At 30.3% G+C, this 27,063-nt stretch overlaps 2 protein-coding genes and 1 long non-coding RNA gene across 3 annotated transcripts in view; 2 read left to right on the forward strand and 1 right to left on the reverse strand.

Annotated features, from left to right (window-relative positions):
* Window positions 1-760, forward strand: part of LOC147808716 (uncharacterized) — a 53,586-nt gene extending 52,826 nt beyond the window's left edge. Inside the window, exon 3 of the long non-coding RNA XR_015433656.1 lies at window positions 636-760. This is a non-coding gene — a long non-coding RNA (uncharacterized LOC147808716). The remainder of the gene's footprint in view (window positions 1-635) is intronic.
* The window catches only part of LOC107454710 (alpha-tocopherol transfer protein-like), a 131,820-nt gene that overhangs the window by 91,510 nt on the left and 13,247 nt on the right, over window positions 1-27,063 (forward strand). The gene's annotated exons all lie outside the window — the stretch shown is intronic.
* Window positions 548-25,361, reverse strand: LOC107444634 (uncharacterized). The gene is made up of 12 exons (XM_016058846.4): window positions 25,078-25,361; window positions 22,392-22,496; window positions 21,532-21,768; window positions 19,948-20,076; window positions 18,285-18,389; window positions 17,282-17,380; window positions 15,793-15,897; window positions 11,958-12,056; window positions 9,337-9,480; window positions 9,014-9,151; window positions 2,310-2,403; window positions 548-762 (listed from the first exon to the last, which is right to left on the reverse strand). Exons 1-12 carry the CDS (start codon window positions 25,256-25,258, stop codon window positions 720-722), a joined length of 1,479 nt encoding a protein of 492 aa, XP_015914332.2. The 5' UTR covers window positions 25,259-25,361; the 3' UTR covers window positions 548-719.

Here is a 27,063-nt window from a genome sequence, read left to right on the forward strand (position 1 = left end):
TCTTTGGAAAACAATATTTAGTAGTGGTTACACAGAAATTAAATTATCATCATTTGTTTAATTTTCTTTACTACTTTTAAAAATTTACAAGGCTCTCGGGAACGCTGTTCTAAGCATGGTGACTATCAGGGTAAAAAAAATAATAAAACTGATAGGTAAAATATTTCTACAGCTGCTTATTTGGGATGAGGAGTAATAATAGTTTGATTTATTTAATATATCACTAATTAATTCAAAATAAAAATTATGCAGCTACACTTTACTACAAATAAAGCCTGGCCCAGAATTAAGCTACCGCTTTTTATTCTGTTCCATCCTGACTATGATTCCGTACGAATACATTTATGACTCACCCGCTAAGAAAAGGTTTAGCACATGGCTCTATAATATGTTCTTTTATATGCAGAAAGTAGTTCAATAGAACATCTAAAATGTAGTTCCACAGGATGTGCTTTATTAATAAGTTATTTGACATTTCGCCATTGCATTTCGAAAACCACATTAACTTTAGTTACATATTTTTCTCAGAAAATAAATATCGTTTCATGAACTAATTATTCTAGTCTTTTATTCTACATTTCTCATTGCCATAATAGTACATATTTACAATCATATTTACATAATATTCCTTTTAGATTTGTCTATTTGCACCAAAGTTCATCATCTATATTTGATGTCTTGAAATATCGTCCACTATTCAGGATCTTCAAGCTCGAAAGCTATTTTAATTCCTGATTATAACTAGTATATTCTTCTCGGAATCTGTTTGTAAAAAGAAATGATTTGAAAAAAATTATGTATCGTAATTGTATTATCAAATTACAAGATTATTTTTAAAAGAAAATAAATTATTCTGACAAAGCAGCATCAAATTTGTAGGGTTTTTTTTTTAAACTGATACTTTATTTTATATACATACCATGGTACACTGTATGAATTATTTGCAAATTTTTTGTAGCTAAAATAATTTCAAATCAATTTTGTTGGTAAGAGTAATTCTTATTAAATAAGAGAATATAGAGTATTGCATTTATGTATTTGATAGAATACAAATATTTCATTAAGAAACACTACGAAATTAAGTAAGCTGAATGCACTTATATGAATTATTTACAAATTTTTTTGTTGCTAAATTTATTTTATATCAATTTTTTAAGTAAGAGTAATTCTTATTAAATCAAAGAATATTATGCATTGTATTTATGTATTAACAAGAAACACTACAAAATTAAGAAAGCTGAATTTTTTTAATCTTCGTAACAGAAAAATACTTTATTTTATGCATACCATACTGCACTGTATGAATTATTAACACATTTTTTTGTAGCTAGAATAATTTTAAACTAATTTCATAAGTAAGAGTAATTCTTAATAAACCAGAAAACATAATAAATTGCACTTATGTATTTTAACATAACAATGATTAGCGATACAGAAAAGAGGAAAAGTTGGTAGTAAGTCGTTTTCAAATTATTACCTATTATATTACTAATATACACCGAAGAGCCATTACATTATGACCACCCTCCATCCATAACAATGGGCTCGCCCAGGATTTCATGGTTTCTCGCCCTGGAACAATGTTTTCATGAGACACATTAGGACCCATAATCCTCATAGAACAATCCCAGACGTCTGTAAGATACTTGAACATAGTTCACCCATTCATGGCAACAGTTTTTCCTGCGGGAGATGGTGTTTACCAACAGGATAATGCACCATGTCATAAGGATCGAATCGTCATGGATTGGTTCGAGGAACATTCCAGTGACTTTCAAGTCATATCTTGGCCCCCAAATCCACCTGACCTTAATCCAATAGAGCATTTGTGGTCCTACTTGGAAAACCAAATTCGTGCTGCCACGCTACCCCCTCGCAATGTTTACAGGACCAGTTGTCGAATTGCAGGACCTGTTGGTGAGCGCTTGGTACCAGATACTTCAGACTACCTATCAGCACCTTGTGGAATCAATGCCACGGCGGGTGCTAGCAGTTTTGAGGGCTAAAGGTGGTCCTATATGTTATTAGCAGGGTGGTCATAATGTAATGACTCTTCGGTGTATATGATTCCTGGAATGTGTGGAGATATAAATTGTTTTAATCTTTTTTATATGGTACTTATGAACACTCCTATTTAAACGGGAGCAAGAAGGAAGTTGTTAAAAAATACTATTAGTTATGATTGACAAGCACTATTAATTAAACGAAGATTGCATGATAGGTAAAAATTCTATCCTTAGTTCAAAGATTATTTTAGAAAAAAAGAATTTTGTTTTGCTCATTCTATCATAAAACACTTTTATACTCACGTTTTCTTCACGTAATAAACGACTGCTCCAGTAATTATAAGACTTACAAATGAAGCTATGGCTATAGTAGTGTAAATTGCTGTAGCTGTACTTTCTGCAATATAGAAAAATTTTAGCTAATGATATAATTTTTTCCTAACAGTAGGAATTAGTCATATATACATTTTTAGCAATAATAAGTGTTATACTTAAATTGAAAATACTTTTAAATTTTCAATTACTATTTCATTCTTAAAAAAGAAATCTGTCATGTACAGTGCGTCAAAAAAAAAAAAACGGACCACCCTGAATAACTTTTGATCTAATGACCGGATCCTCTCGTTCTTAGACTCAATCTTTAAGGATTGAGGGGATTACCTCAAATATGCTAATTAATTTGTGCAGACGATATTTTAAGTAACTAAATCAGGGTCAAAAACGTACTTTCTCTGAGTAAACATACATTTTTTTCGGGATTTTTGATCCTCAAAATATAGGGGGTAACCGCAATCTGGGAAATATGTTCCAAGCAGTTTGGTCAGAAGAGCAGTCCAAAATTTAGACCCCCTAATATTAATTTCATTTTTTGTGTATTTCACCGTATCTCAAGAATTTTTTAAACGAATTAAAAAAAATTTGCACACAATTATAAAATGCGTTTACCCAAATATAATTTTATACAAAAAATATATTTTGTTAAATATTTTTATTTTATTTAATAATAGTCGAAAAAAATGAATTGTAAGATTTAAAATTTTTTACCTAATTTTAAAGTTACATGGAAAACTACAAAATTTGAGTGAAATCGGTTTAATAGTTCCTGAGAAATTGAATTTTAAGAAACTGTTATTTTTTTAGACATCAACTATTCGTTGATATTTTATCAAATATTAACGAATTTTATAATTGTGTGGAAAATTTTTCAACAAGCTTAAAAATTTCTTGAGAAATGTCGAAATACGTAAAAAGTAAAATTAACATCAAGGGGTGAAATTTTTGGACCGTTTTTTTTCCAAACTTTTTGGGCCATATTTCCCCCATGGCAGCTACCCTTTACATTTTGGGGATCAGAAATCTAGATCCATCGAAATAAAGGCATGTTTATACGGAAGAAGTACGTTTTTGAGTCTGATTTCGTAACTTAAAATATCATCTGCACTAATTAATTAATATATTTGAGATCACCCCGTTGAATTATTAAGATTGAGTGCTAAAACATGAAGATGCTATCAAAAACTATTCAGAAAGCTCAGTTTTCTTTTTCTTTCTCTCTCTTTTTTTTTGTGCACTGTACATATAAAATAAGTCCGAAGAATTACACAACCTGAATAATTTTCAAATTATAATCTTGATTTTAATTTAAAATCAGGGAAAGTTGTTTGCATGACCATGTACTCAAAGACAATAAAAGTGGTTTTAAATAATTTTCTTTAAAAACTCCTATAAAAACTTCTTCAAATAAATAAATGAAATGCTTTACCACCCACGAAGAGCAGAATGAAAATAGTTAAATTTCAAATTTTGCTTAAATTTAAAATTTGTCAAAATAGACAAATTCGTAATTCTATGAAGGTATTTGCACTCCAATAAATTATACTCGATTACTACTTAATACTCCAGAAGTGAAATTTACTATAGTCAAATGAGAAAATTAGAAAACTGAAACTTTTTTTATTTGGCTTTAAAAATGCTTCATAAACAATTCTTAATTCGTGCACAAAGTACGGAATTAAAAGTGTATCAAAATTTTTTAGTACAAAACGAAATAAAACGTTCTTTTAGTTACTTGCACTGTCATGTATTTGATCGAGTAGTGCATTCGACAAAAGTAGTATCTTCAATAATTGAGCATAAAAAGATAAAATCAGGATTAACTCTATTAAATTAATTTACTTAAACTATCTAAACTATGTTTGCTCAAGGGAAAAAAATGACTTATTTCGGCCTAAATACAACCATTAAAACAATTCATTTCTGAACAAAACATAAAATAAAAAGTATGACATTTATCCTGGATACAGCCTCATTAAAAGAGGTAAAAAGTAAGAGCAGTTATCTTAGTTAAAATATTTTTGCTTTTACATAGTTTATACAAAAAGTATTGTTTTATTACTTAATGAATAAATATGAAGGTAAAAAATGTTAATGAACATAAACTTTAAAAATATTTGAAACTGAAATTGGTATTTTAAAAAATTTTTTGTATCTATAATATACAAAATAGTTTAAATAGATTAAGTTACAATTTTAATTCAAATCTATTTATAAGTATGCATTTAGCAAGGAGAGTCTTATGTGGAAGGAAAGTGAACAGGTAATAACAAGTTCATTATGTGGATGACACCAAAATATGAAGGCCGAGATTGCCTTGCTGGTAGGGCGCTGGGCTCACGTTTGTGAGAGCGAGAGTTCGCATCCAGCAAGCTAAAAACTCCCCGTGTAATAAATGGGGACTGGTGAGTGTTAAAGTTGTAGGGTCAAAAAGTCCTCCATGTTCCCATAACAAATTAAACTTCTGCGAGTTTTGGATTGGAGATTCATTGTTCTCTGGTTCAGGTCAAAATTACGATCTGTAGGTGAATGAATGGGTTCACCTTATAAACGGGTGAGACTTATAGGCACTGGAAGACAAAAACAATTGTATTCCACATGCCTAAATGGTCTACGACAACAACAACCAAAATAGGAAAGCTTTGCTAATCCAGAGATACCAACTGCTCCGGACACGCCAAAATAATTAAATAAACGGTAAATAACTGCAAAGTAAATTTTGCAAATATTTTACTATTTTTGCTTGCTTTTTAACTGGTATAGAGCAGTGGTGCGCAAACTTTTTTCGACTGCGACCCCTTTTGTAGAGAGAACATTTTTGGTGACCCCTAGAGATAAATGTTCACAAACACGATGTATATTTCGCGCATTTCTTTCGTTTCATCGAATGAAAACATCATCATATTTGACTCATATTAATTTCATTTATAATTTTAAGAAAATACTTTTTGTATAACACAAAAATCAGTAAATTGCCCTTTAATGACATGTATGTGGCTGCAAGTTTCTAATTATCTCATCGATGTTTAGCTGTATGCTGCTAATTGCAATTCGCATATCATCTTCAGGGTTTAAACGCCAGCGGTATTTAGTTTTTACTGAAACTAGTTTGCTAAATCCAGTTTCACATAAATTGGTTGATGCAAATTGTATTAACACTCTGATGGCATTCTTGCATAAAACGGGATATTGTTTTTCCACGGATAGCCAAAATGTTTGGTAAGGCTGAGTCTTAAATTGATTTCGAAGAGTATAATCACTAATTAGATCTATCAATTGCTCTTTCTCACTAATTTGAAGCGTTGAACTGCATATGTCAAAGGAAAATGGATCACAAATCCAACCAAGATCGTTTTCAGGAAAATCCTCGAATCTTCTCGAAAAATTTTTCTTTAACTTTTCAATGTGATTGGAAATGATGTTTTTAAATGTAAATATATTCATATTATTTTCCTTGATAAAATCGTTAAAGCAAGGGAACATGTCGGTGTTGTTTTTATTCAGTTCAGTTTGCCAGAGACTAAACTTATTCTTAAAAGCTTGAATTTTACTGGCTGTAGTTATGATAGTTGAATTCTCACTCTGCAAGCTCAAATTTAAGTCGTTAAGTTTTTCGAAAATATCAACTAAATAGCTCAGCTTCCCTAGCCAAACTTCATTGATATAATAACTTTCCAATCTATGTTTCTTTTCGATTTAGAACATGTACACTTCATTTCTCAAATTAAATATCCGTCGTAGTATTTTCCCACGTGAAAGCCATCTGACTTCGGTGTGTAACAGTAATTTCTCATACGCTGAGCCCATTTCATTGCAAAGTATTGAAAAGAGACGGCTGTTGTGGCTGTTGCATTTAATGTAGTTAATTGAACTAACAGCGTCTTGTAATACGTTGTGCAACTCTTCATCCATATCTTTTGCAACAAGAGCTTGCCGATGAATCATACAGTGATTAAATACCATATGAGGCGCCACCTTCTGAATTAAGCCTCTGAGCACTTTATTCGAACCTGTTAATGCTGCAGCACCATCAGTACAAACTGCAACACAGTTTGCCCAGGTAAGGGACTTTGTTTCAAAATATTCATTTATTACTTCGAATATTTTTTCTCCAGTTGTTTTTCCTTCCAAACTTTTGCAACATAAAAACGTTTATGTTATATCTTCATTAAAAATAAACCTAACGTAAATAATTAGTTGTGACATTTTAGTAATATCGGTAGTCTCGTCCAGTTGTAAAGCAAATACAGATGAATTTTGTATGCGTTTTATGATTTCTGACTCGATATTTCGTGACATTTCGGAAATCCAATTGCAGTTAAACAGTGAGTGACGGCGCTTCACTCTTTATATGTACACTGTATGGTATGCAGCATGCAGGGATAATGCATTTCATAAAAATTTGGCGACCCCTAGTTTGCGCACCACCGGTATAGAGCATTGGTCTTGTGCACCATCAAGTGGTGAATTATATAAGCCTGCGAATTTTTTAGAAATAGTGGTGGATAAAATTCCACTAAATTGAATTGATTAAACTACAAATCACAATTGATAAACTACCACTTTAAAATATATATTTGCTGTCCGGAGCAAGTTGGCATCTCTGCTAATCACTTGAGTTTTCCTCATAGGGGTGTCATCATGTTGTCAATGAAAAAAATATTCTGCGCTGCTGTTGTCACTGTGTGCTTTTATAAATTTGATGTTCCTGGCTATACTTTTCCATTTTTAAATTTCTTTTATTGTTTTCTTTCTTACTTTGTATTATGTACTATATAGATCAAAATGTTACTTGCAACCAACGAATTAGAATTTAAAGTATTTGTTACACTGTTTTACCAGGACTCGAATGTCTTTACAATACCTTTTTTTTGTTTCCTCCAATGGATTAAAAAAAAACATTAAAATTATAAATTATAGAAAGAAATACAGCAAGAGAAAAAAGTACTTGTCCCATTAGTAGATGTATAGCACTCCAATATTTTCAGGGATGCCAACTGCTTCGTTTTCGGCAAAAAGTTAAAAAATTGGTATCGAATTAAATAGTAAAACTTTCAGAATAAGAATAATTACTTCCACTCTTGAAAAGTTTTACCACGAGATAAATGGAAATAAGTTGCATTTCATATGACGCTTAGAACTTTTGATATGTAGTGATGGAAAAATTCTTTTAAATGAAAGTTACTATTGAAAATAACTTAAATTTCGTTACTACTCGATTTTTTTTTTTTACATGCGGAGTAAGTTGGCATCTCTGCATCAATTTCTTCTCGGAGTCTACAAGCAGTGCCGAGATATCCCATAAGACTCTCCCTGATTTCGTTTCCCCTATAGAGTGGACAATTTGGGACTACAAACGCACCGATATGATAAAGGTGTTTCGCCAGGTAATCATGAGTCCATGATCCACCTCAAGTCTAAATTCCGTGACAGCTTTTTCACGACATTTATACATAATATATCGATCCAAGATGTTTCTTCAACTTTTCGAAGAAATACGTGAAGTTCGCTATGCTGTTTCAATTTTGCCTCATCAGATTATTACTACAAAATTTAATGGAATGAAATGAGTTATAAATATTGGGTTGTTAAATTATTTGAATGTCCTTTTTAACCAGCATATGTGTCTGTTCGTTGCCATAAATATCACAATGTTTTGGAATCCAATGGGGTTTTATTTGTTGTCCCTCTATTCTCACACTCTACATGAGAACCGGACAATCTAGGGCAGTGGTTCCCAATTTTTTGGACAACAGAACCCTCAATAATAAACCTCTTTTTGGCAGAACCCCGACTTTATAGACAAAGTTCATTAAAATAATTGTGAGCGTTATTACCCATAAAAGACTATATTTAAAATATTTACTTAGATGAATGAAGATTTTTCATCGTTTTATCATTAATAATCTTAAATTAGGTTTTAAGTCCGATGATTAAATTCTCAGGCATTGTGCTATATCTGGCCCAGTTATGAATTTGTCTTTGATGTATATACACAAACTGAAAAAGAATAAAATAGGCTGAATTTTGGTTTACTTCGAAATGAAAGCTGAAGAGAATAGCTATAAACGTTGAAAATGGTCATTGGGAAAACAAATTTCTTCATAAAAGAATTTAGTCAGTTTATACTGATTTTAAAAGTGCAATAGGGAATACTGATGCAATATTTTATAACTGCTTGTTCTTTTCGAATTTTTTTTCCAAATATATTGTTATTAGAAACATTATATTTTCCTTTTAAAAAAAAGACCCATTTCATTGACATTTTACTTCAAATAATTTCATCAACGAAACCATAAGATCCAATAAATTGTGAAGTATAGGTTGTATTTAAATATAATCAGAGGTTTCAAGACTCATCATTGGTATTTAAAGAGTGGTAACTCACAGAACCCCTTTAACTCCTCCACAGAACCCCAGGGTTTCACGTAGACTGAGTATTCTACAATGAAATGCAGGTACGCTGTCAATCAATAAGAAACCTGACATCCAACATATATTTGCCAGCCGCGATGTAAAAAAAAAAGAATAAAAAGAAAAGTTTAAAAAAAACTAAGTGATTGCATTTTTTTTAATTTCAAATAAGTACAAATTTTATGTAATTTTTGGAGGTAACAAGCACAATATCATTTTATTATTAGGAACTTATAGATAAATTTAAAAGCTATACTTACTTTCACAGAATAAAGAAGAATCCAGCATCCCTCGAGACACAAATCCAGATTCACAAATACAGTTGTAGCTACCTATAGTGTTCTCGCAAAACGTGTTAGGCTGAGCACAGGCGGAAGAATTTTCGCACTCGTCAATATCTATAAATTATTAATTCAAATACATTGATACTATATAAAATCAAAAGCATCGAAACATACTTGATATTGTAACGTATAAAATAATGTATCGACGAAATTATTAAGCATTCTTAAATTTATTTTGTATACAAACAGTGTTACGAATTCAGAATAAAATATATCATTGAGAAATTCAATTTTATTACCTTGGCAAATTTCTAATGGCTTAATTAACGTATCTACTATAACAGTCTTATAACCTTCTTTACAAATACATGCATATGAACCAGGCAAATTGATGCACGTCATTGATTGTTTACATGGATTATGTTTCTCGCATTCGTTGAGGTCTAAAAATAATCAAAGAACACTTATAAGAGAGGTAAACTTAATTAATCAATGCCCTAACACAGTTATTGCTAGATTGTGAAAAGTTTGTATAAATAAAAAATGTGATAAAGCGTATTTGCTTATATTAACTAGAAAGCATATTTATTTATATTAACTAGATTACTTTTTTTCGCTATCTGCTACTGCTTTAAAAAGGTATTGTGCATCATTTTTATTTTAGTTATTTAATATAACTCATGCAAATGTAGGTTTGTATGCTCAACATGAAAACAATAGCTTACAAGCCCTTCTCAAGTTAAAGAGTAGATACCATAATTTACTTAAGGACATCGTAAAGATATTACCAGGTTCAAAGTTACATTTGAACTCGCAATCTTCACACGCTTCAAATTTTTCGGTTGAAGTACAATGGCCCTCGATCACAGAAGACATCCGATTTTGATTACATTTGTTAGGAAACGAGTAAAAATCTTTCACATTATCCAGTACTTAAAACTCTAACGTGTCTAAAAGTAACCAAAATGTCGATTATGATAAACTATACAATGTAACAGAGTCAATATAATTCAGCAATAAAATTGTTTTTTAGTGATCCGAAAATGTATGAAATTTGTATTGTCATGAGACGCAGCCGAGCTCTAGTACAAGCTTAAATACTCTAGCTAGTGGGAAAGTGGTCAAATTTGGATGGTGTGATTCCATCTACACAAACATGAAAACGAAGTAGCAAAAACAAGGCTCCCACGAAGTAATAAAAACAGGGCCTTGAAAATTTTTAATAGTGGTAGTAGTAGTGCTTAATTTACGTCGCATTAGAACTACATGATGAGATATTGCCGGTGATCTGGGAAACATCCTTAAAAATGATCCGAAGACATGCTGTCACAATTTTGATCTTCTGCAGAGGGGTAGGTAGCATGACAACCTACTCATGAAGTCGAACACTATAGGGTAGAACAGTTTAACGATAACCAATGCCGCATCCTCGGTCTCTTCGCAAACTGATCAAAAAAGGCACCCTCACACGCACAGACTACAACAAGTAATGTTTGCATACCTGCCAACTCTCCCGCATTTTGCGGAAGATTTTATTTTCATATTTAAAGTGGTAGTAAATATATACTATTTTTTCTTTTATAAATTTAATTTTTAAATGATTTTGATCACCACTATTCTTACAAAAATTAAGCTTATATATTAATATGCGGTACCATCATGGTTGAGTTTTTTCAAATGCAACGTATTTGTTTGCTTAAAATTGAAGTTTTAATTCCATTTTAATACCACTGGGGAAAATTATAATGGAAGGGATTAAAAGTTGGCACGTCTGTGTTTGGCTTCTAGTCGACTGACTTGTGTAGGGGTCGGGGCACTGGCCTCGCATCCTGTGCAACACATGGATGTTATTTCATTCTCTATACTATCTGTCCTTACAGTGGGAGCAACGTTGGCCTACCTAATATGGTGCCCATAGGAAAGTGGCCAACAAATCTGCCCTTCAGATGCCTGTATTGACGAAAGATCATTCTCCAGGGCATTGGGGAAAAAAATATTTGATTTCGGTGATCTACTGAAAATTGTATTTTAACGCTCATCCCACTACCGGCCTTTTCAGTAGTAGGAGATATAATAAGTCTACCGGAAAATTCTGTCTCCGAAAGAGCACTAACCATTATACAAGAATGCAAGAGATGCCCTTATAAAAAAAGTTGTAAGACATTTACCCTTAAATGTACTATCTGATGTACCACTTAGTTCTGTGTGATACTTTTGAACCAATTTCGCGCATGCTTTTTTGCGTCATATAATATGTGTGTTTTTAAGCTAGAACACTGTCATTGAAATAAAAGTAAATAACTTACCACTTTTTTTTTATTTAAAAACGAACTTTTTGCATTCTGCTTCACATCCTGTCAAAATACTAATAAATCAGTCGAATTAAATAGTAAAACATTAAGGATAAGAATTAGTCTTATTCTTTAAAAGAGTCACCATGAGATAATTATAATAAAATTATATTTCGAATTATACTTAGGATTTTTGATATAATGGTGAAAAAATTACTTAAAATGAAAAATACTCAACTGAAAATAACTAAAGTTTGTTAAAACTAGAATTTTTTTTTTTTTTTTTTACAAAACGGAACAAGTTGACATCTCTTTATTAATGCAAAAAGAGGCTGGTAATTTTGCGGATAGATCTTTTCGGTAGATACAAATTTCCTTCTATAAGATACGTCTTAATCGTTTAAGGAAGTTAAAGAGGAGATTTCTTGTTTCGCTATATCGTCTTTTAAAAAAATATTTAGTAGTTATTTCATAAATATTACAATATCGAGGCATGTCTAATTTTATTCGCGCTTCTCAAAATTTTCAAGCTCCTGTGAAAGCGTGGATAAAAAATGAAATTTTTATACACTGCATAAAAAGATAACTTGACTTTATTATGATCAAAATAATAATACGTATTCATTCACCTTTACAAAAGCCATTTGCTTCTTCATACCCGGATTCACAACCACAAATTTTTCTGTCACCATCAAAAGTACAATTAACATTATCTCCACAATAACACTCTATAAACAAACATAGCAATAAACAATGTGTCATTATGTAAAAAGATATATATAGTGTTGCATAAAAATACAAATCAAGATTACACTAAAGGTTTATTTTAGATGATAACACTGAAAAAAAAAATTCTATTGCATGAGAGTTTAGAACGGATCTTATATATTTCCACGTTGCTGATTTCCGATCTGCAATCGGTATCTCTCTAAGAACTGCAGTTTGTATGCAAATTAAGAATGAGTTCCTAACCTGGATTTTTTAGAAATTCACTGGAATGAATGCTGAGTGTCCCCACTTTCTTTTACGTTGGGAGTAGTAGGAAAAAGGGGAAATACACTTCAGATTATGATTCGATACGTTAATGACGTATGCTTTTTGCCTTAACCTTTCACTACACATTTTTAAAAAGTGAAGAATAACAATGGGGGTCCAAATTTTTTTTTTTTGCATTTATACAAGTACTTGATCTCACCTGATTCATGCGTGGGGATTTCAAATGTGATATTGGTTTCTTTCCGAAAGTTTCAATTTTTTTGGAATTGTATATTTGGTTCATTTTAGCGTTTTTGTTTGAATTTGCAATGCGCAAAATAAAAAAATGGACCACACTGAATAACTTTTGATCTAATGATCTGATCACGTTCTAGTACTCAATCTTAATGGTTCAAAGGGGAGACTTCAAATATGCTTATTAACTAGTGCAGAGGATATTTTAAGTTACGAATTCAGATACAAAAATGTATTTTCTCTGAATAAACATACCTTTTTTTCGACGAATTTGGATTTCTGACCCCCAAAATATAGGGGGTAGCTGCAATCTGGAAATTCAAGAGAATGGTCCAAGGTTTAAACCCCTTGATGTCAATTTTATTTTTTGCATACATTGCCATATCCCGATTACTTTTCAAGCGAATTTAAAAAATTCTGCACAAAATTATAAAATTAATTTATCTAAAGGTAATTACATGCAGAATATCACTTTTAGTAAATTTTTATTATTTTATTTAAGTATAGTTGAAAAAATTTTGAAATGTAAGGTACAAAATTCGTTCTATCATCGTAAAGAATGCTACTTTAAATGGCAAAATACAAAATTTGAACGAAATCCTGATCACTTTGATCGGACGGTCCTGAGAAATCGAATTTTTAAAAAAGCCGTATTTTAAAAATTCAATTTCTCTGGAACTATTCCAACGATTTCGTTCAAAATTTATATTTTGCCGTGTAAAATTACATCCTTAAAATGATGTAAAAAAAATTATACCTCACAATTCAAATTTTTTTCGGCTATTCTTAAATAAAATAATAAAAAAATAAGAAATATGTACTAAAAGTGATATTATGCATGGAATTATCTTTGGATAAACGAATTTTTCATTTATGGTTAAAAATTTTTTTTAATTCGCTTAAAAATTTCTCGAGATATGGCGAAGTACGCAAAAAATAAAATTAACGTTAAGAGGTCCAGACTTTTGACCACTCTACTGACCAAACTATTAACACCATATTTCCCAGATTACGGCTATCCCCTATATTGTAGGGGACAGAGATCTGAATCCGTTGAAAAAGGGGTATGTTCATTCAGAGAAAGTATGTTTTTGTGTCTGATTTCGTAATTAAAAGTATCATCTGCACTGATTTATTAGCATATTTATGGTCAACCCCTTGAATCATTAAAGTTGAATTTGAGAACGTGCAAACCCGATAATTAGATCAAAAGTTATTCGAGGGAGGTCCGTTTTTTATTTTGCTCACTGTACTAGCTTATAAAGAACGTATATGCTTATGTGCATGTAGATATACACTTGTCTGCTCTTTTGGAAATAGCACTAAAGGCAAAAAATATATGACCCTAACGCTATAGTCATCAATTGAAATGCATTATCACCTTCTTCCTGCTACTCCTTACGTAGCATAAAAGTGGGGACAATTAGTATTTTCTCCAAGGAATTTAAAAAAATCCAGGTTAGGAAATCCAATTCAAATTGTAGACGCAGTATAGGGTTAGTGTAATTCTCAAAGGTGCAGACAAGTGCATATCTATGCTTATAAATATATACGTTCTTCATAAACTTGCTCATTTAAACAAAATATAAACTAAACTAAAAATATGATTTTGAAAAATATCTGCAACTCTTGGAACGAAGAAAAAAAAATCATATTTGATATTCTCACACCCGAATCAGCCTCTATATGGTTTCTTATAAGTATCAGACCAACATGAAGGCAAACCAGTTAACGAAAGAGCCATTTAATAGATCTAGTAAAAATAAGGAAGTGATGGTAGCAAATATACGATTGGTTTGTCTTATTTACTTGTCAACCACTACCGATTCAATTCTCAAATATATATGATAAATTTCTCTCAAGTACTTTTAAAATAGAATTTGGGTTCATGCGCACAACTGCTTCACTTTTTAAATAGTCTGAGCAGACTACTTATAAAAAACCGTGTGGAGGCTTTCTGATGTAGCAGGTGATGATCAGGCTAGATCAAGTATTGTTTGTATAAGTGTAATAAAAACTTTGTTCCCTAGTGTAAATACTTCATTGCAGATGAAGAAAAAAAATGAAAATTGTTTCCTCGACACAACTGACATTAATATTTAAATATTATTAGTGGAAAACAAATTTTAATGTTTTAACATGGAATTAAAAATATGCCTGTTATTTTTTTCATTAAATTTTAGAACTTTGTCGTCCCTTAAAAAAATACTAAATAATATTTTATCCAAACAATCTTATCTCTCAAAATCTTAAATAAATATATGTAATTGTGTAATTTGATTCAACCGTTTAGTGTTAGTACGACACTAAATATCTGACATCGAATTTTTTTCAACGAATTCTGAAAATAATGTGTATAATATAATATATAAATAATATAACATAAATAATATGAAGCATCTGTATAAATTATTTTGTCATGTTTTAATTTCATAAGAATTATTTGCGTGAGTTACTGTGAAAATTATTTTCACAGCCTTGTTAGTTAAAAACTGCGTATTAACATTCCTATTTTTAAAGGAAGAGTATTTGCTAACAGATACTCACAATTTTTCTTTTAAATAATGATAAATTTCTCAGTCTTTAGCTATCCTATTTATTTTATTAAATCCCAAGGAATAGTATTGTTATTTAATTTCTAATTATGTATTTATTTACCCATCATTTGATTACTCAATTAATATGCGTCCCTCTCCTAAACTAACAATTGACCTTGATGGATAATTTTCTGTGTACCAAGGATGTCCACTTTACTCAGATGTCACCGTATGTTTATTATATTATGATTATAACCGTCATTGAACAGCCAATCCAATTTTTGAGTTTACGACCAACAGTGTTCTCTTCCGTAGTCATGTAATTTTAAACCCAATCCAGAAGACAAGGGAACTCCTGGATGAAGTATTGGCAGAAATTTGCCATCGAGGAAGACTTTTTGATGGAACTAAACCATATTTGAGCTTTGAGCTACGTGTAGAGGAAAACCACGAAAACCTCCCATGGTTAGACTGACGGCAAGGAGTCATTAGCCCATGAACTTTCTACAACGGAGGATGTTTTATGTCGTCTCTGTAATCCGTGAGAGTTGTTAGCGGAATTCGTATCGACCAATCATCGCTGGGATTCGAACCTGGGTCATCTCATAGGGAGACGAGAGCTCGATCACCTGAGCCACCACGACTCCACCGTATATTTAGATATTAATAAGAAATAAAGAATAAGGTAGAGTTATACTTTCACATTTTCCCATTTTTTCTGCATAGCCTATATCACATTTACAGCCAATTTGTTTTTTGTGTTCATCATATGAGCATTTGCCATATTGGCCACAGCTGCATTCTAAAAATAAGAGTGATATAATTTAGAAAAGGGCGAAGATTCCAAATTTTTACTTTGAATGAAAGTGTAAACAATGTCACAGATTAATAATATTTTTAATAAAAGAAACATTAGTAAAAAGTTACATGTTCGAACAAACAATAATATAAGAGCATATCCAAGATACACATAAAGTTGTAAATTAAAAAAAAAAATTTCACATACATAGGGGATGATACCAAGACACACCCTCTATTTCTACACAAAATTTCTGTAGGTTCGGAAAACATTTTTTGTAGAAGTAGTAAGTGAAGTATTGTATTAATATTTTAATAAATTTAAATTAAAAAAATTGTGTCCACCATTTCAGAGAAAAATTTTAATAGATAAGATATTACATAGACTTAATAGCATAGCTGCCTACTAATACGGCCATTTAAAAACAATTCTCTTAGTCATAGCAACATTAGGGCTTTGGTGTACTAATTCTTAAAGTTTAAAGTTTCAAAAAAAAAATTAACAACCACGACGAATCAATAATGTAAAAAAAAAATATTTATAGGATCTATTAGTTGGCTAATTATGCTTATAGATGTCTTAATAGTTTTGCTTTTTGAAAATTCTTCCAAACTTAATTGCAGTTTTACTATCACTTTGTAAATTCTTTTTCAACGACCGTACTAGTTGCCGGGTATGTAAAAGGTTAGGTAGATAAATGTTTTAATTAAGGTTTGATGGAAAGTCTATTCCTATGAAAAAATTCTTCTTTAGTTCTTTGCCACTGAAAAAATTATTTCACAAGAATGCTTTTTGTTAGAGGTATGTAGGATTATATATATATATATATATATATATATATATATATATATATATATATATATATATATATATATATATATATATATATATATATATATATATATATATATATATATATATATATATATATATATATATATATATATATATATGTATGTATATGTATATATATGTGTAGAAATGTGCCATAAAATATATCCAAAAAATGTGGGGGCGAAAATGAAAGAATGCTTTCGATAAAAAATGATGTGGCCAATGTGAAAAGCATATGAGGCTAAAATTAGACTTTTTAATATTAGGGCTATTAATAGAATTTTTCATTGCTAAACATACTGCAAAAAAAAATTTGTAAGATAATTGTCCATTTCCTTTGTTGTATACATCAGTTGCTATTTTTTTAAATTTAATATCAATAATACTTTCTTTATACAATATTAATATACTCAAAGCCTTCTAGATATTTTAAGTGAATTGTGAAATAAAAATATGTTGGAAAACTCCAACGTAAACAAATTAATTAAATCAAAACCTTATTCATGTATTTTTTTTATAAGAAATACATAACAAAAACTGATTAAATGCTCACCCACACAAATTCCTTGATGTTCAGCGTAGCCTTCATCACAAACGCAGGAGGGGAAAACAACATTTGGATCGCATATTCCATGATCACCACATAGACATTCTTCAAAATAATCAGAACAAAATTTATCATTGATAGAATTAAAATAAAACATTTACGTAATAAATCATGTTAAAAAGTAAATAAATTAAAGTTAACATGTTGAGTACCTAGTCAGCCATCGGTGGCTGACAATGGATTTTTCATTTAGGCAGCGTCAGTCACCGGTGGCTGACACTGAAATTACATTTAGTTCGCGTCAACCACCAGTGGCTGACACTGAAATTACATTTAGGCCGCGTCAACGACCGTGGCTGACACTGAAATTACACTTAGACCGCGTCAACCACTGGTGGCTGACACTGAAATTACATTTAGGCCGCGTCAACCACCGGTGGCTGACACTGAAATTACATTTAGGCTACGTCAACCACCGGTGGTTGACACTGAAATTACATTTAGGCTGCGTCTGTCGCCGCTTACTGACACTAACCTTTCACTTTAGGCTGCGAAAAACAGCTGGCTGACAGCGTATAACATGATATAGAAATATAAAATTTACACTCTTTTATGGAATTGCAGAAAATGTATTCAAAATTTACTTGATTATGATTCTTGGTTTAATAAATTCAATTTAGTAGATTTTTATCCACCACAATTTTTAAACAATTCACCACTTTTATTAGATATGTCATGTCATGATAAACCATCAAAAAAATTGCAAAACCGGCTAATATTTGCAAATTTAGTTTGTAGTTATTTACCGTGGCCAGATGGGCAAGTCATGTAAAATTAGCGTGGCGCTCAATGTGTTAATAAATCATGTTAAAAAGTGAACAAATTAAATTTAAGTAGGGAACCCAATAAATACTAATCAATATTATTATAAAATTAAAAGTTTAAACTTTGATTCTGGAATTTATTAAGCACACTTAAGAAAACCTATTGAAATAGTACATTTTCTTACTATTGCATAGGTATCCATCAAAATAATTTCCTTTTTTGCAACCACAAAGTTTTTTCCCGTCATCATCAAACCCACACCACGTTGAGTTCGATTCACAATAGCAATCTAAAAATAGAAAATTAAAAAAAATCATTACGAAACATATACATTGATTGATGCCACCCCGGAAACCCTAATTGCACAAAGTATTTAAAAAGATAGTAAAAATAGCAATAAGGTTAGATTAATTTGTTTAAATTTGCCAGCATTTATAAACAATACATCATTATTTTCAGGTCTTACAAATTTAATTTAATTGCTTAGATGTAGTGAATAGAATATAGAAGAATTGAGAATCAAATTTAATACAATATAAAACGAAAAATAATTTTTAATCAAATAGAATCTTTCTAAAAATTTTATGATAACTTAAGCAGAAAGGTCAACTGCTCCGGATTCTTTTAAAAAGCGGTATAAAACTCCAAAGTAAAATTTGCCGTTTTTCAGACAGTTTTTTCCAACATTTTAGTTTTTAATCTTTTTGCATTCCGAGTACTTCAAAATGCTTCATGAACTATATTATAAGCACTTAATTATTTAATATACATAATACAGTATTTTTACATAATTTTTAAAATTACTTAAAATAATCTGGTTATTAATTAATAAAGTGAAAAATCTTTTTTTTTAGAATGCTGACTGTTGATGTTGCCTCATGGGCGACATCGGATTACCAAAGGATAGAAGGCTTATATTTTATTTCTATATTAGATGTGGTAAGCGAAATCTTGTTCATCTGTTTCATTTTTGCCCAAATAAGTTTAAGTGATTTTGACCATTACTTCCTAAATTAATATTTTTAAAAATCTGAGGAAATCCTGATAATATAGAGTAAATTTTAATATGGAGGAGCTCGAATATAGAACAGATTTAAGGGGAGTCGGAAGGGTTTCGTAGTCTTGTAATTTTGTACCCAATCCAGAAGACAAGGAAACTCTTGGATCAAATACATCATTTATGCTAAATCTGATCATTTTCGATGTACCATTTCTACGAAACTTCCAATAATATCGCTTTGAAATTTCTGGAGATATTTCAGACTCTACATTAGTTACATCAGTTTATGATGTGATAATGTTTTAGCGTTGAAGGAATATTTGTTTTTGTTATAAAATATTTTTGATCCAAAATGATAAGACTTTCTAAAAAATTGAAAGTTTTCAGTTCTGTCAAAGATATATATTAACAGTTATCACAGTGTAAACAGTTATATGTGACAGGAAACTGAAGCAATATCTTGTTCAGATGCAAATCCCTATATATACGTCGACTCCCCTTAATGGATAAAAATGATAATGTAGAAGTAAATTTTAATCCAGAGTAGTTAAGATACTGTGTAGATTTAACATAGAGGTACAGGGTTCCCGCGGTCCTTGAAAAATTTAAGAAGTGGTAGCAAATTTAGGGTGGAGCTACAATATACTTTTTTATTTTAATATACTTTTTTATCGTAAAGTGCAGAAATTTTCGTGCACATATATATTTTTTAGAAAACAATTTTTAGTGGTGGCTACACAGAAATAAAAATGTCAAAATTTCTTTTATTTTTATTACCACTTTTTAAAATTCTCAAGGACCGTGGGAACCCTGAGGTATAATATAGAGTGGATTTTCATATACGAACTTTCACATGATTCACTGTGTGGGTTGTATGAATAGCCCACTGAGCACACACACACTTGTCGACCTTGCTGGTAATCACACCAGCTAAATGATCCTAAATCCTGAGAAGCCCAATATGTACACAGACAACCTATTAAAGTAAACAAGATAGTAAAAATTAAAATTTTCATCCACACATATTTCTCAAGCTGATTATGATTTATTAGCCGTGATGAGTCACATAATCTACTGCAAAAGCGCCACACCAGTCATTTTATTTTATTTCATTTATTTTATTTTATTTTATTTTACAACTGTCATTGAGCAGCAGACTTAAATTTTTAAATTACGGCCACTAATGTTCAGCTTCGTAGTCTTGTAATTTTGTACCCCATCCAGAAGACAAGGAAACTCCTGGATCAAGTACTGGGTAAAATTTGCCTTCGTAGAGGACTACTTTATGGAACTAACCCGCACTTGCGTCACATGGAGAGGAAGACCTCGAAAACATCCCAATGTTAGTAGGACAGCAAGGGGATTCTGACCTATGATCCGTCGATCACTTAGGAAATTTTACGTCAGCACTGTGGTCGGAGCGAGTTGGGTACGGAATTCGTATTGCCCAGCCATTGCTGGGATTCGAACCCGGTTTACTTCATTGGGAGGCGAAAGCCTTATCCTTTAAGCCACCTCTTCTCTACTAGACATTTTCGCTACCCGCAAACTTGAACAAATAAGGCTCTTCTCTGGAAGAAGGAGAACTTTTAGTTCATTTTCTAAAAGATGGTTCATTGCTGAATCGATTCAAAATGACTTCATTCTATTAATTGTAAAATATCTAAATAATAAATTTTAGGCAGGTTTTGTGGGATTTATTATGCAAAGCCAATAATTCATGATATATTTTTAATTAGCTGTTTAAAACATCAAAATTATACTAAATTTTAATATAAATTAATTTCTTTAATGATTTTCAAGGGAGCTGTGATTAATTTAGGTTTTTAATTTAACTAAGGTTCCCACAGGTCTTACGTATTTTTAAAAAATGGATACAGGAAGTAAACATACCTCATTTCAATGAAACTGTGATCAACTCTATCAATAATTTATAAAGGAAATATACAGAACTTGGACAAAAGTATAAAGACGCATCTAAACTATTTCTATGTGAACAAAATTTCTTTTAGGAGCAATTGTTTTGGACGATTTTTCTTCTCAAAAATGCTAGCATAATTTTAAAGATCTCACTTAAAGCTCTTAGAAGAGATACTTAAAACATTCCAAACTTAAGCTGAAAAAGAATTTTTATTACTTAAAGTTAATATATTAGGTGTTTACATGTTTTCCCCAACCCCTGTATCTGTACAATAATTCTAATGTGTCAAAATTGAGAAATTTAAAATAATATTTTAAATATATAATGGAGTACAAATATATTTCCTTCCAAAAGCAATACATAGAGGTGATCACAAACGTGTTAAAAAATCAACGTTTGATTGTTTTAATACAATTTAACTGTCACGGTTTGACCTATTGGAATCTTAAAACAAATATTTAAATATCAACTAATTGGTTTATACTACACAGTATGCAGCGTATGACTCACTTCGGCATGTTTTGGTAGCTGCATCAAATCTATACTCCATTGTACTGCATCTGCAGTAGGCCTTTTGTCTATCCACATCATAAGAACAGTCTGTATGATCATCCTTTCTACACATATCAGAGTGCAAACAATCATAAATGCTTTCGCAAAAAGGTCCAGACGTCCCAGGTAAGCAGACACAAAAATGTTGCAGGCAAGACCCTCCATTTTTGCATGTTTGCGTTTCATTGCAAGTCTCTATAAAAGTATTAAAATTATTATCTTAAAATATCTTGGGTGCATAACTCCAATAAATTACGAGAATCATTAAAAAATATAATTTTTCCAACGTTTTTCAAAATGACATTTTAATGCTGTAGGCAGTTAATTATCATTTGTAAAATTCCAAGTGAAGATTCCTATAAAATGAAAATACTAAAATAATCCATTAAATTTGTTTCAAGTAAGAAAAAAATTGCAAAGTAGTTTTCACGAAATAAATAACGTGTTTAACCTTGAAAAACTAAAAATTACTATACTATTAATAAAGCTTGATTAATAAAGTAATTTTCTAATCCTATTTTTTAACCTTTTGCACTCGAGGTTTTTTTTACAATTAAAAAGAAATCAACCGAATTCACAAGACAAAACCACGTAACACCGAGATATTCACACGATAAGAATTCACTGTCATGAATTAGGCTCATCTGATTTCCTTGCATGTGACCACAAAATTTTTACCTTAACATTTTATTGTAAATTAATTTAATCTACAAATATTTTTAAAATATGTTATACATCAAAATTTATTTCTCAGAATTTACTGAAAAAATATGAAACTATAAAAAAAATTAAGAAACAGTAAGGATTTCTTTAAATACCAATGCAAATTCCATCGATTCCCTGAGCATATCCTTCTTTGCAGTCGCAAATCTTTTTTTCTTCAATGAATTTGCAACCAATAGAGTTCTCTCCGCAATCACATGCTGTAAAATAGAATTTATTAATTTAAAAAGCATCTGAATTACTACAATAAAACCCCGCAAATACAAAACATGGTCATCTAAAATTCTAGATGGTTGCAAACGATATTACTTTTCAAAAATTATAAATAAAAAAATATTCATTAAAATGCCTATGAACTCACTCAGTTAATATTACGAAACGAAAATGAAATGTAAATTTAAATTAACTTTCTGCTTACGATATGAACCAGATTGGAACAGAATAGCACTTTTTAGTATGCTAAACGCCGTATGCAAGAGGTTAAAGTAGTATACATACTATACAAAATCTGACTAGAAATAAAATTCAAAAAATTAACTCCCAACTATGTTTAATTGCATAATAACATCTAAATACACAAATAACGTTTAAATACACAAAGGGTGATAAATCAACGGCTTAAAGTAAGACGGAAAAGAAAAAGATATTAGTAAAACCAACAGCAGTTTCTCTTGAGAAGTGAAACATAAATTAGTGTTATTCTAAACACGTTGAATGCCATGGGGATCACCGGTGACCGGCACTGAGTTTGTTCGTAGTGCCACGGGTGTCGCCGGTGACCGGTCACGCCAGTTATTAGAAGCACATATAATTTTTTTTATATAATTATCGTTTCTAAAATGGTTTGAAGAAATTAATGCAATATAGAACACACAAAAATAGTTTTATTTATATATACAGAGATACCAACTTGCTCCGGACAGCGAATAAAAAGTCGATTTTAGTCGATTTTTATCCAGCACTATTTTTAAACAATTCGTAGGCTAAGATAATTCACCACTTTATTCAAATATGTCATGCTAAACCTTTTAAAAAAGTAGCAAAATTTGTCTAATATTTTGCAAATTTAGTTTGTAGTTATTTACGGTTTGGCCAGACGGGCAAGCAATGTAAAATTGGCGTGGCTTTCAGCGTGTTACTAACAACGAACTAACAACGAGCTAACTTTCAATCTAGCAACTTGATACTACACCAGTTTCATAGGAAATAGTGCCATAAAAAGCAACTGACAGAAATAGCAAAGAAACTAAAGAATATGAATAAATATATGTTCGATTTTTTTTCTGATGTAACGGAACTATTTTGTTTTATCAACTTCTAACTAATTTTTTAAAAAAATCGTGCATGCATACTCATAACTGATGTAAATTAGTTGTATTAAGATTAAACTGGAAACAAAACTAACCCGTTGCATTAAAACATACGCATAATGTTAGATTGATAGATCCAGTTTATGTTATTTTCCCTGATTAATATATATTCCTGAAAATGCCGACTCGCTTAAACCATTAAGCTCTTCAATTGTATATCGTTCACATTAAATTAACAATACAAATAATTAGTCTTTAAATAATGACATATATAAGCTATTGCTCTGAAACCCAAATGGTAGCACAAGTGTTCGAATTTATTTTTCAGAAACAAGACAAACTCAAAAGATGACAGAATAATATACTCCGAAAAATAATACCATAAGACGTTTGACTAGAGATAAGACCTTTTAGACCATTATATTGCAAAGCTAATTTTTTAAAAAGGTCATAAATTGGGATTTGATGAAATTTTTACTTTTGAAAACTTTAGAGAAGACATGAACCTCTGGCCAATGGCAGCTTGTTTTTGTAGCGACGCATCTTTATCTAAAATGCACAGTATCTAATTTTCTTTTCACTCCAGTTAGCAATTCAGTTGCCGGAAAGAGTCACCTAAAAGTTAAAATTTCAAGATGGATGGGAAAAGGGCCGCAAATGATCTCAGGCGCACAAATAAATTTCGATAAGGATGATTTTTTTTTAATAAACTGGTGCATACAGTAATTTTAGTGGGATTTTAAAATAATCATAGAGCAAAAACGGTAAATGCAGGACTGTCAATAACTACGCATTTCCCAAATATAGAGTGGCATGCAGCCTATATAAAAGTAGATACTTTTATAGTGCGACTTAAAAACAAACCTTTCAGAATTTTCGGTAATTTTGGCAACAATTTAAAAGCTTCACCTTGAGAGAACTGGAACAAATTGGCGTTTCATACGAACTTTTGAATCACTAAGATGTAGTGGTGTAGAAAATAATTTCAAATCAATTTTACAAAACAAAGAATCATGCATTAAAACATAACATAAATATCAAAGAAAGAAATTTTCCTAAAGAGCATAGAAATTTGCCAGCTCTGCAAGTACCTTAGACCTTACCTTAATTATCTAATGTACTTTTATGTTAAATTAATTTATGTATTGCTACTGCCACCAAGAGTCTTACAGAGATAGTTAAAAACGATAACTTAACAATTGAGAAATGCAGAAGTATGATTTCAGATAATTATATGAATATTACTTGCATATTCTGGTAGTTTCATCTGAGTAAATTCTCAGAATAAAATTAATATAACATTACAATGTAAATATATTATTCTTGCATTGAAAAATGAAAGTCTTTTTTTATTCTTTGGTGCGATACATTTAGTACATTTTAATCGAAAATCCTTTTCAATAACAACAGTCACATAATCTAATTCACATTTCAGTATTAATTTTTTTTAAAAATTTTCAATTGTTCTTACCTGTCGCTTGTTGATTCAAATTATTTTCTGCTCCAGCATTTGTTTCATCTGCTTTTGCATTCGTTAATTTAAATAAAACTTCATTGTTCTGTGGTTTTAAAATATTTTTGGTAGCATCAGTAACTACGAAAGATTGTACGCTAATGGATACAATAAGTATGGATATAAAGTTGTAAAACATTTTACAATGATATTACAGAAGAACTATAATCAATTATTTTTATATTTATGAATAGATCCTTAAATGCTGTTAAACTTTGACTGAATATTATCGAATTAGAAAAGAAAAATGATTTTTTTTTTTTTTTTTTTTTTTTTTTTTTTTGCAATTGAATACAATCATTATCAATAAAGATTATCAGTATTATTTAATCTAACGGTCTTACAGTTTAAAAGTGTCATTGATAAAAACAAGTAATCTTGAGCGATAAAAAAAATAGATTTCATATTTTAAATTTCGCAGTAGAGAGTAAATTATTTTCAAATTGTTCAAAATTATATCTCATAACAAAATTTACATTCGATTGCTGCTTGATTAGAAAACTCGTGATTTTGCCAAAATACTCATAACCCAGCAGCACAATTATTTAATTTTTTTATCTTGAAAAAACACACCACGCTTGTCTTGGTACTCCGCGCTACAAATACAGCATACCCAACGAAAAAAAAAAAACTGGTGAGAAATTTTTCTCCAGAAAACTGAAAACATCATAGAATTAACTATCACTTTAAATTAATAAAATAAATTTTGAGCAATACTGCATTATTTTAGAGCATTAATTGATCAAGATCATTATTTATTTATTTATTTTATTTATTTTATTTTATTTATTTATTTATTTACTTATTTTTTTTTTTTTTTTTTTTGCATGACATTTATTTTGTTAGCATTTTAGTTTTTCGAAATTTAGATTAAATTTTAAAAGTACGCTAATAAAAATTATAAAGCTTTAAATGCTATAGGGCCTTACTGATCGAGTAGTATCTCCGTTTAGCCTACGCTCCGTAGCTTCGAGGTAGCGGGTTCGAAATTCTGGTGATAACATTAACATTTAAATTTTGCATTCTGCTCTTAACTTGACAAAGGCTTACAATAAATATTTGTGTTGAGTTCCATGAGCCTGCTTATTTATTTGCAAAATTGATTTGGATGTAAATATTAAATTTATTGAATAGTAATTAAGGCTGGAAATCATTTTACTAAACATTTTCAATGAGGTAGATGAAAATTGCCCCTCTTATTTTTAACAATAATAATTTAAATATGTAAGGCAGGCCACTTTATTTCGGACTTTCAGTTTTCTGATTCTGAGTTTTGGTTCAAAATATGCCACTTCTCAAGATTAATAGCAATTTCCATTCTCATAATTTCAAATTAAAATAAGTTTAAAAAAAAGTATTAAAAATTGTTTTTGTGCAGACACAATTTTCATGTTTTTCTAAAATTAATTCTAAGAAGCGAAATTCGTGGCTATCAATTTTTAACTAGAGTTGGAAGTATCAAAGATAAAATTATTACCCCGCTGGTAGATAATAAAGTGAGGAAGGAAATTAAATACTTTTTCAATATATCTATTATTGTTATCTTATCAAATATAAAATATATGTAAGATAAAAAAAATTGAGGAGGGAAATTAAATAATTTTTCAATTATATATTATTGTTATCTTATTAAAGATAAAATTATTACCCCACTGGTAGGTAAAAAAGTGAGGAGAGAAATTGAATACTTTTTCATTATATCTATTATTGTTATCTTATCAAATATAAAATATATGTAAGATAAAAAAAAATTGAGGAGGGAAATTAAATAATTTTTCAATTATATATTATTGTTATCTTATTCAAGATAAAATTATTACCCCACTGGTAGGTAAAAAAGTGAGGAGAGAAATTGAATACTTTTTAACTATCTGAAATTATGTAAGGGAACATTTTCTATACTTCAAAAAGTTTTCAAGCACTTACTAACCAATTTCAAATAAT

Source organism: Parasteatoda tepidariorum, chromosome 5 (genome assembly GCF_982258835.1).
Source record: "Parasteatoda tepidariorum strain Cologne lab strain chromosome 5, Ptep-v5.0, whole genome shotgun sequence".
NCBI lineage: Eukaryota > Metazoa > Arthropoda > Arachnida > Araneae > Theridiidae > Parasteatoda > Parasteatoda tepidariorum.

Coding starts and splice junctions, on each gene's coding strand:
- LOC107444634 (XM_016058846.4), bottom strand. CDS start 25,258: ATGTTTTACAACTTTATATCCATACTTATTGTATCCATTAGCGTACAA. Junction 12,057..15,792: donor AAAAATGGGAAAATGTGAAA/GTATAACTCTAC, acceptor GTTTGTTTATAG/AGTGTTATTGTGGAGATAAT. Junction 2,404..9,013: donor TTCTTCTTTATTCTGTGAAA/GTAAGTATAGCT, acceptor TCTATATTGCAG/AAAGTACAGCTACAGCAATT.